The sequence below is a fragment of the Harpegnathos saltator genome, unplaced genomic scaffold (assembly GCF_003227715.2).
Source record: "Harpegnathos saltator strain DR-91 unplaced genomic scaffold, Hsal_v8.6 scaffold774, whole genome shotgun sequence".
Taxonomy (NCBI): domain Eukaryota; kingdom Metazoa; phylum Arthropoda; class Insecta; order Hymenoptera; family Formicidae; genus Harpegnathos; species Harpegnathos saltator.
In genome coordinates, this window is record NW_020230620.1 from 442,420 (window position 1) to 453,915 (window position 11,496).

Consider the following 11,496-nt stretch of genomic DNA (forward strand, 5'->3'; position numbering starts at 1 on the left):
CTTGTATCTACCTCACCTCGCCCTCGCCATCTTCCTACCATCCAAGCGTGGTGGAATTCCCCCGCTTCCGATTCCACCGCTTGTGGTGGCCTCGGTTGGTGAGAAACCACCTCCATCAGGCCGAGGTCCGCCACCACCTTGACGGACCCGTCGCTTCTTACAGCGTCGCTCCTGCGGTGCGATGCCTTCGGGGAGGACACGCGCCTATATAACTACGGCGTTCCAATGATTGGACGAAGTAAGCTACGTTTTCCTGCGTCCAGGGAACAAGAGTACGCGGCCCGAGCCCAACGGGCGGCATTGCGACAGATATGAGGATTCGCCCGGGATGCGCGGTCAGTTGTCACTCTTTTTATTTCTTTCACCGATCGCGAAACGTGTCTGCGTCATTCACATATTCGCGAATTCGCGAATACTCGCTGGCACGCGAGAGAGAGAGAGAGAGAGAGAGAGAGAGAGAGAGAGAGAGAGCTTGCTCTATGCTTCTTCAATCGTCGTCGTCGTCGTCGTCAGTCGTCATGAAATTTCACGCGCAAAGCTTCCGCTCGATCTGCTGCAACGTACGGCAGTTTAGATTCGCGCGAGTCGATTTATTCGACGCGAAACGAAACGAACGTTGTTTTCAAGAAGAAAACGCTCTTGCGGTTCCTTCTTCTGCCTATCATTAACATACTAACCGGAATCACAAATTTATTCCGTGATCGCGCGATCAGAGGAATTTAATTATCTATATACATTCATTAGAATTTTGGGACGCTAGACTTTAGGATTTATAGGACTTCAATCAATCGAGTCTACGGGTTCATAATCTCTTTATTTTTGAGAATTATTAGAGAATTACGACTTGACATATCCATATATGGCATTGTCTACCGCGAGCGCGACTAACTTTCTCTCTCCGCTCTGTCTTCTCTCTCTCTCTCTCTCTCTCTCTCTCTCTCTCTCTCTCTCTCTCTCCCCTCCCCCAAGTAAAGAGGGCATTAATTTGCGAATCCGCACGCGTTTTCAGAGATTCCAGGGTCTGTAAACTTTTAAATTTATGCACTCTCGCGTGTTTCGAAAATGTCTCGAAAATGTATTTCATTTCGATCGGCTCCTCAATCAGTCTAGTTCCGCGTGGACGTAATGCTTCGATTTACGAGTTACATTCGCAAAAATTGATATTTTCCGCGCATGAAATGAACATACCGCGTGTCAGTCGATAAGATTATCCTGACACATCGTGACGATCCAAGTCTCGTCCTGACTTGAATACGGCGGCATTGTTTAACGTCAGCGAAATGTATAAACGGGATGTGTAAAGAGAGATCTCTCGGCCGGCCGGCGGCCGAGTTTCCGTCAACTCGTGTTCTCATTATTGTCGTGATATTATGTTGTCTGTAGGCTGCACTAGCGGTGCTACTGCAGGCCGCTCTTGTGGCGAGCAAGGCTCTGGATCAAACGCAGCTGCAGCAGCGGCAACTACAACAGCAGCCTCCGTACGTATTATGTGACAACAAAGCAGTTTATCTAGATCATTAATCTTGAATGTTCTTTATGATACTTGGCAACAAGGTAAAATTTTCATCGGTAATAATATTGTGAAAAATTCCGATGAATTTACAGATCCGATAAAGCGGCGCAAAAGCGATGGGGAGGTGATTATGGTACTTCAGCAGATGGTGACGTCGGGGGCCACTTCGGTGGTGGTGGTGATGGTGGTCATTTTGGCGGTGGTGACATCGGAGGTCATTCCGGCGGTGGTGACATCGGAGGTCATTTCGGTGGCGGTGACATCGGTGGTCACTTCGGTGGCGGTGACATCGGTGGTCACTTCGGTGGCGGTGATGTTGGAGGTCACTTCGGTGGAGGTGACATTGGTGGCCATTCGGATGGGGGTGACATCGGTGGGCATTTCAGTGGCCATTTGGATGGGGGCGGCGGCGGCGGCGGCGGCGGCGGCGGCGGATTTGATGCCCATCACGACGATCATCATCATGACGAAGGTTACTGGAAAAAAAAATTAATCTGGAAGCCGGGCTGGAAGAAGATCTGGAAGCCGGCGCAGAAGCAAATCTGGAAGCCCGCATGGAAGAAAATCTGGAAACCTATCTGGGTGCCAACTCAGAAGGCGGTATGGAAGGAAATTCAGGTCCCCGTCTGGAAAAAGATCTGGAAGCCTGTGTGGAAACATATTCAGGTGCCGGTGTGGAAGGAGATACAGGTGCCGGCCTGGAAGAAGATTTGGAAGCCGGTTTGGATACCGATCAAGGTACCCGCTTGGAAGGAGATTCAAGTGCCCGCGTGGAAGAAAATTTGGAAGCCGGTCTGGAAGGAGATACAGGTGCCGGTATGGAAGGAGATTCAAGTACCTGCCTGGAAGAAACTCTGGGTGCCTGAATGGGTAAAGGTTGGCATACCAGGTGAGCACTACCACGGTACGGATCATCACGGTTGGCAGTACACAAGCCACGATCTCTGGAAGAAGAAGCTAATTTGGAAGCCAGTATGGAAGAAATATTGGAAACCAGCTAAGAAGCAAATCTGGGTACCGGACAAGAAACTCGAGTGGAAGGAAGCTTGGAAACAAATCTGGAAGCCGGCGAAGAAACAAATCTGGATAGACGACAAGAAACTAATCTGGAAGGAAGAGTGGAAGCAAATCTGGAAGCCAGCGAAAAAGCTCATCTGGGTACCGGACAAGAAACTCGAGTGGAAGGAGGCCTGGAAGCAAGTCTGGAAGACCGACAAGAAGCTAGAATGGATTCCCGATAAAAAGCTCGCCTGGAAAGAAGCGTGGAAGCAAATCTGGGTGCCAGCCTGGAAGCAGATCTGGGTGCCGGCTTGGAAGAAGATTTGGAAACCGGTCTGGATATCGGAGTGGTTCCCCAACGAAGATCACCATCACCATCATTGGGACCGCAAGGACACGCAGGCTCAGAACACGCAAGTGGTACCTTACAGCCCGGAAGTTGCTTTCCAGAAAAGGCAAGCGGGTCAACAAGAGCAGCAGCAGAAGCAGCAGCTACAACAGCAACAGCAACAGCAGCAGCAGCAACAGCAGACGCAACAACATCAAGCGGAGGAGAACAATGTCAGGTGGGACAGATCCTTCAAGGCAAATCTGCCGACAGTCACGCAGGATCTGATACCACCGCCAGCTAATCAAAACGGAGGTCAAGCCAGCTTCACCTTCCCCACCCGCTGATCTAGAGCTAGATCTCTGTGCACCATAATCGCACTGTAACCCTTCGAAATGCTTGTACAAACGTCTCTACGCGAGACTACTGTAACATAAGTCGCTGTATATATTACGTCTTAAGATTAAGATAGGACGCGTGTGAAACTAAGTTACTCCAAGTGTACTCGACTGATGCGCTCCCTATTCTTCGGGGTGCCACCTGTACGACCCTTATGACATGGCATAATTTACATTTGCTCCCTGCTGTTTGTGTTTCCTTTTCTTCTTTTTATATATACGTATATATATATATATATATATATATATATATACGCGTTATTGTTGTTTCCCTGATTGTTAACTAATGCCGTTACGAATAAAGTTCATGAATATTTTGTTAATTCTTTGTCAATCGTTATTTCATTTTCCGCCACTATCAATGTTACACAAATGTTGCTATATATATATGTCATTCCTCCCTCCCATCATCCAAATGATCACCGATATCACCGCGACTGAATTTTATCTCGCACACTTTCGCAAATAGTTTTATTCTTTTTATAATGAAATCTTGTCATATTGTCAACAAATTGATCCAATTGATCCTTTAGAGATAAGACGTTATGCTCTCTCGTTCCTAATTTTCTTATATTATAAAAAGAAAAATTTAATTATCTTATACAAAGTAATTGTGCAAACATGTATCAAAAGTTTTATTTTTTATTTCGTGAGAAAGACTTTCTCTCTCTCTCTCTCTCTGCTTTATACGTTTTAAATGTCGATATATAACATGTGAGACAGATACGATTTTTACGACATTTACGAAAACATAATCTTACGAAAGATCTTTAAATTTACAAAAACAAAAATAACGCAGCCTTGCGCTGTGTCTTTCTTTTATTTTTTTAACAGCGAAAGCTCTGTCTTCTTACGAGTAGCTGTTTCAACTGAAACTTCCGAGTGGTCACCTAATTTTGAGGTAAAACATCATTGCCCTCTGGACTTATTAGACGTAGATGATGCAACGTGAATACGCGCACGTATCCCTGCGAAATTGGTGAAAGTGGAGTCTGTTATGGAAGACAAGCGACCAGCATGTAGAAGGTCCTCGACCATGGAGAAAGTATCCGTGCACCCACACAGCGACATAAATTAATGCATGCCACTGTGCTGTCCGTCTCGGTAGGTCGCACCATATTGCGCGATGCAGACTTCACTCGATTGATAACGATGACGACGAGATTTCACTGGCGCCAACTACGGCAGAGTAGGGATTTTTCTCCGGTCGTGTAGCGATTGGCTACGGAAAAAAAGAAACGAGCGGAGAAATCATGATACAGCCATTTTTCTGATACCACACGATCAGACAGGGATTATTTTCACTTTTGTTTCACGTTTCCTTTCGTTCATGCCGCGTCGAGAATCAGCCCGCGAGTGAGTCAGCTGGAAACACGAGGCAACATATTTTTTCGTCATATGCAGCACAAATTCTCCAAATATTTCTCGTTCAACAATTGCAACGAGTTTCTCAGTCTACATATATACTCTCTTGTAAGGCGGTTCCACTTTGAATGCCACAATGCCAAGGAAGCAATCGATCTTCGATCGAACTTCGGATTAGAATTCGAACAAAAGCCAGGTCGGTCGAGCACAAGACCACTGTATTTTTGTCCGAGGTCATGAGTGTCACGCTGATGAGTATCAGCATCAATGGGACAAGAAGCGTGTTGACGCCGAGGCGATTGTTACCGCTTAAAAATATATAAATATATATACATGTATAGACGTATGTCGTCGTGTACCAGTCGTGGCCGAAACGTGTCGCGAGTATCCAGAAATGATATATCTGACAATTTGTCTGTTTTTTATCATCGTTATCTTCTGTTGCATCTACGATTGTCTCAAGCCGAGGAATTATCCACCCGGTATGTGCCGTTGCGGTAAAATAATATACGTATTAGCCGGCTCTTCTCCTCCCGCGGAGAAAATTCCGAGAGGATGGTCGGAAAAGAAAGTCGTTGCGAAACAATGTAAATTATTTTGCGTAAAAATTTATTACGTAGGTCCGATATGGATGCCGTTGCTGGGATGTTTACCGATGTATTGGTGGTTATATTCCAAATATCAATATAATTATCGAGTTTTCCAAGCATTGTCCCGTCGATATGGGCCGATATTGGGACTGAAGTTTGGAAAGCAGAAGATAGTGGTAATTTCAACACACGATCTGGTGAAGCAGCTTCTACTTCGAGATGAATTTAATGGCCGGCCGGACGGTTTTTTGTTCAGAATGCGAGCTTTCGGCAAAAGGAAGGGTGAGTCCCGATCGATTTGAATGTGAAACGGGAATGAAATGTACCGCGTGAGGATATGTGTGTATTGGCCGAAATGTTAAGGAATATACAGGGTGTCCCATTTAACCCATTTAATCCTGACAAATCGTAATATCTGGAAAACTACATGTCGGATTAAAAGAAGTGGGTAATGAAATTTGTCCGTCTCGAAGGGGGACATCCAATGATATCAAACTCGACCTCCCACCCTACTCCCGGGGGTGGGGGTGGGGGGCAACTTTGAAATCTTAAATGGGAACTCCCATTTTTTATTACAGATTCGAATTCTACGCCACAAAATACGTAAGTTTCGTTCGAAAATTTTTTTTTGATTCCTGATAGATGGCGCTGTAATCGCAAAAAATTAGATTTTCTGCAATTCTCCAGAAATGATCATTGGATTGAAAAATAAAAAAATACCTGTTCAATATTTTTAAAAATATTTTTAAAAAACATAATAACAGTTATTCCCTCCCATCCCCTCGGGGTAGGGTGGGTGGTAACGTTCAAATCTCAAATGAGAACCCACATTTTTCAACCCCTTCGGGGTGCTTGTTTTAGGTGAGTCCCCTCGTCTCTCACCATCGGGATGCTTGTTATGCAAAATCACTCACCTAAAACAAGCACCCCGAAGAGAACAGAAAGCTACTATTACGTCCTCGTCGTTGTTCCTGGGTAACGCTAAAAGTAGTTTCTCGGAAAAATTCAACGCTATCTATCACGAATGAAAAAAATTGTTTCCATAAAAACTTCACGTAAAATCTAATTCTGCAATGAAAAATGTGGGTTCTCATTTGAGATTTGAACGTTACCACCCACCCTATCCCGAGGGGATGGGGGGAAATAACTGTTATGTTTTTTAAAAATATTTTTAAAAACATTGAACAGGTATTTTTTTATTTTTCAATCCAATGATCATTTCTGGAGAATTGCAGAAAATCTAATTTTTTGCGATTACAGCGCCATCTATCACGAATAAAAAAAAAGTTTCCGACGAAACTTACGTATTTTGTGGCGTAGAATCCGAATCTGCAATAAAAATGGGGGTTCCCACTTAAGATTTCAAAGTTGCCCCCCACCTCCACCCCCCGGGAGTGGGGTGAGAGGTTGAGTTTGATATCATTGGATGTCCCTCTTCGAGACGAACAAATTTCATTACCCACTTTTTTTGATCCGACATGTAGTTTTCCAGATATTACGATTTGTCAGGTTAAATGGGACACCCTGTATATTCGGTATTGTTATTTACGACAGGCGTCGTGTTCACCGACGGGGAAACGTGGTCGCAAAGTCGCAGATTTACGATGCGACATCTTCGAGCGTTTGGTATGGGTCAGTCAATTATGAAGCAGCAATTAACCGTTGAGGCGGAGAATCTAGTGAATTACTTACAAGAAATGAGCCAACGCGGCGCAGTGAAAATGGATCGAGTTTTCGATCTCGCGGTGCTAAACTCCTTGTGGTCCATTTTTGCCGGGCATAGATTCGAGTACAGCGATGAGAAATTACGAAAGGTCTTCACATCTGTTCACGAAGCTTTCAGGCAAGTAATAATTGGTCAACGCATTTTTTCTTGTTTTAATGCATGTTTTATACTCGTTTATCATAGGACATTATCTGTCACATATTCAATTATTCGCAAACAGCTGTGTTGAACATGTGTGTGTGTGTGTGTGTGTGTTAGAAATATACATTATGCATACATACAGAGATACATATTGTTACGCATTCGCTATCAAACACATCACAGACATATGCGACACATCGATCTTTCACTTCAAGCCCATCTTTGTACAAAATTCTATTTGCAATTCTATTTGCAACGTTCGTTATCGACGTTACTTGCATATCTGTACGATAACGATATACACGATCATGTTTCTTTCTAACTCATATCCTTTTACGTTTCAATACCGTTTGTTATTTTCGCACCTTGCAACAGAGCAATCGAACACTGATCAAGCTTAATGTGGCATTTAGATTGTTCAATATCACGGGTGGACTGATCTCTCAAATGCCTTTTCTGCGTTTCGTGATGCCGGAATTATCAGGATACAATGATCTGATGAGAATTATTCGGGAATTATGGAGCTTTCTCGATGAGGAAATCGAAGTACACAAGAGAGAGTTATCCGATAGTCAGCCTGGCAATCTGATCGATGCGTTCCTTTTAGAGGTTGACAAGAATAAAGATCCGAATTTCGATCGTGAGTAATTGGCGCAAAGCCCGTTGAAATTTGTCTAATTGAAGGCGACAAAGAGTATTTCTATTCTCGTAGAGACGTGCGAATCAAGAATTTTTAAGTCGAATCTCATTTTTTAAATTCAAATTCGAGTCGAATCGAATCTATGAAATTTCACTCGAATTCGAATCGAATCATTTCAAAAAATTTGACACGACTATTAAACATGCAAATAATGATGGAAGATATTAATATAAAAGAGAATATTGATATTGTAATATCATCTTAAGGGAAATTATATATTTAAATATTTAAAATAATTTATAATTAAGTTATTAATTATAAGTTAAGTTAATTACAAGTTAAGGGTTCAAATTACTTACAGGCCCAGATGACCCGTTTTGTAGCTGATGCACGCAAACGATAATGTATTTGATCTAATTCTTATTCGAATTAGGGATTTGGATTCGAATCGAATCGAATCCAATGTAATTCGATTCGATTCGATTCGATTCGAATTCGAATTCGAATTCGAATAGTTCGCACATCTTTACTATCTCGTACATGCATGCAATTCCACACACAGGACGTAATAAATATCTTGCCGTGACATAAAGTTGCAACGCGCTCTTGAAACTGTCCTTCCAGACTGCTTTGAATTTCCGATTCTGAAGGATTTCAAAAGAATATATTTGCATAGAAAATGTAAAGAGTATTAAATACAATGTCACGCTATCTTAAAGATCGGGCAAGCTATTATCGCGCGGTGAAAAGAAATCGTGCATTGAAATGAATTCCACGCGACTGATAAAACGCGATGACGAAAATCGACGAAACCGTGTTTTGCATTGCAGGTGAGAGTTTACTCATGTTGTGTCTTGATCTTTTCCTGGCTGGATTGAAAACAACCAGCGATACTCTAGCGACTACGTTTCTTTATTTGTCGCTGTACCCAACGTGGTTGAAGTTACTTCAGACAGAATTGGACAGGGTCGTTGGTAGATCGAGAGCTCCTACTGAACAAGATTTGCCGTTTTTACCGATGACGGAAGCCTTTTTAGCCGAAGTAACGAATTTAAATTAAAAAAATAAGATAATGAGTGCTCTCCAGCTCTCTTTACATTTAACTTGACAAACAGTCTGCATGATTATACAAAACAAAGATCCTTTACAAAACAAAGTAAAACGTAAATGTATTAGGTTAGGGAAAAAGAAATCCATTATTTTTTCGTTTATTTCAAGGCTTTATTTAACATAGTTAGGATTGTTCGATTTTAGTCAAATAAGCACCGTTTTGTTCTACAATTTGTCGCCATTTTAAAGGTAATTTCATGATCCTTCTTTCATAGAAGCCCTGGTCCTTATTAAGGCAAAAAACTCGACTAAGTGATTTTCACAGTTTTCTCTTGAGGTCAATTTCTTCCAACCATCAAGGAAGTTTTGCAATGACAAAAACAGATGGTAATCGCTTGGTGCCAGGTCCGGACTATAAGGTGGATGCATCAAAACTTCCCAACCAAGCTCCCGGAGTTTCTGACGAGTCACTATAGACGTATGTGGCCTGGCATTATCCTGATGAAAAACAATTCTCCTCTCATATTGACCAATTCTGGCCGCTTCTGGTCGATCGCTAGGTCCAAACGGTCCAATTATTGACAATAGAGGTCCGAATTTAGTGCTTGGCCATATGAAAGCAGCTCATGGTGGATGATTCCTTTATAGTCCCACCAAACACTCAGCAAAACCTTCCTGGCCGTTAATCCTGGTTTGGCCACCGTTTGAGCCATTTCGCCCACGCGCTTTGACCACGATCGTTTTCGCACAATATTGTCGTATATAATCCATTTCTCATCCCCAGTCACCATCCGTTTCAGAAATGGCTCGATTTCGTTCCGTTTGCTCAAGGCTTCGCAGATTGAAATTCGGTCCATCATGCTTTTTTGCGTCAATTCGTGTGGCACCCAAACATCGAGCTTTTTTTTGAATCCAACTTTATGCAAATGTTTTGCATAAAGCCGTTTTGTGGTTTTGAGGTTTTGTGATCTTCAGCTCCTGGGTGATACTACGACTGCTAATATGCCGGTCTACTTCGATCATTTCCATAATTTTATTGACATTTTCGACGACGGGCCTACCTGTGCCCTGAGATGCATCTTTAACATCAAAATTACCGGAACGGAATCGACGAAATCAAAATTGCGCGTGATTGGCTGTGACAGTATCGGGACCATAAACACCATTCACAATTTCAGCCGCCTGGCTTGCATTTTCGCCTTTATCGAAGCAAAATTGTAAAATATACCGAATTTTCTCTTTGTTGACGTACATCTTTTACGTTACGCTATAACTCACAACTTAATCGACAAATCACAAAACCGTTAAAGAATTTTTTTTAGTACGGAATGTCACTTTTCCAACGAGTATAAATATTAACCTATGCGATTAATACATCACGTGATGTATACCGCTGAAGCCATCTAGCGGAAAAATAATGGATTTCTTTTTCCCCAACCTAATATGTTTACGACTCATAGTTTAAATTTATATTTCTGTCAATCTATATAAGTCAATATCTATATAAGTCAATGATCTCAGAGAGTTAAAAGCGAATCAGCTATTGAACATTTTAGAGTTTCCTTTTCAGAAAATATTTAATGCCTCTTGCTAATAATGCATTTTTCTACATGCATATATGTATGTAATATGATGGCATTCATTTTTTAATTATCCAATATAAATGCAGATACTCAGATACTTCATCATGGCACCACTCGGTATACCTCACAGAGTCATGAAAGATGTTGCTCTAAACGGATACAATATACCAAAGGTGATGTCGCTTTTTAAATCACAGACTATTCCACTTTGTACATGTAGACTAACGATTCTAAACGATTCTTTTATCTTGCAGGACACGATTGTCCTGTTTGACTCTCATAGCGTTCACTTTGACGAGGAGTATTGGGACGAACCGAGCAAATTCTTGCCGCAGCGATTTCTAGACGAAGAGGGCAAATTTCGTCAGAATAACGCCAGCATACCTTTCGGCTTAGGTAAATCTGACGCAACGGAAAATTGCCTTATTATCGTAATTGCTACCGTTATAAAACGTGCGTGACATTTTGCAACTTGAGAAAAGTATAAAAAAGAATAATCGATCCGGTTACGTGTACGTGTAACATCACGTGTCGTACGCGTGTAATAACGCGTATATCGAGTCTCTTGCCATGATAAAATCTTGTGTCACGTGCGTATTTTCTAAAACGACGCGGTATAATACCATTCCGGCATTATGGAATATTTTACTAATTGTAGATAACGCGAGTGATTCTCTCATGCTTGTTCGCAGGTAAAAGACGTTGCCTGGGTGAGGGATTAGCGCGTTCCTCGATGTTTTTATTTTTTACATATGTTATACACTACTTTGACCTGGAAGTCTCGCATAAACACGAAAGACCAGAACTACAGGCCTACGACGGCTTCACCATGTCGCCGAAACCGTATTACGTCAAACTCTCGATGAGATCTGATTTGAAAGATTGAATTACATAGTTGTTGGAACGGCATGCCAGCGCTCAATAATACATTTAACGTTCCACGAAAAGGGTCGAACATACATTGATTTCGTCGTGAAAGCGTAAAGCGTAAATCGGCTTTTTGAAGCATTCCGATACAACACAAACTGAAAATATTACAATAACAATACATCGATGTTACAATTTCCCACACAACTGTGGAAGTACGTTATAACGTGCGTTGTATGTAACAGTTACATCGCTGAATGGGAAATTATAACATTGATGTAATGTTACTGTTTGTT

General features: G+C 42.0%; 2 protein-coding genes across 2 annotated transcripts; both read left to right on the plus strand.

Annotated features, from left to right (window-relative positions):
• Positions 1 to 206: 206 nt before the first annotated feature.
• Positions 207 to 3,543, plus strand: LOC105187607 (uncharacterized). Its single transcript, XM_011148529.2, has 3 exons — positions 207 to 335; positions 1,384 to 1,478; positions 1,606 to 3,543. Exons 1-3 carry the CDS (start codon positions 312 to 314, stop codon positions 3,185 to 3,187), a joined length of 1,701 nt encoding a protein of 566 aa, XP_011146831.2. The 5' UTR covers positions 207 to 311; the 3' UTR covers positions 3,188 to 3,543.
• Positions 3,544 to 4,961: 1,418 nt separating this feature from the next.
• LOC105187618 (methyl farnesoate epoxidase) lies at positions 4,962 to 11,339 on the plus strand. The gene is made up of 8 exons (XM_011148545.3): positions 4,962 to 5,085; positions 5,224 to 5,475; positions 6,748 to 7,036; positions 7,474 to 7,700; positions 8,531 to 8,742; positions 10,420 to 10,506; positions 10,588 to 10,729; positions 11,026 to 11,339. The coding sequence occupies exons 1-8, from the start codon at positions 4,998 to 5,000 to the stop codon at positions 11,217 to 11,219; spliced, it is 1,491 nt and encodes a 496-aa protein (XP_011146847.1). The 5' UTR covers positions 4,962 to 4,997; the 3' UTR covers positions 11,220 to 11,339.
• The last annotated feature ends 157 nt before the right edge of the window (positions 11,340 to 11,496 follow it).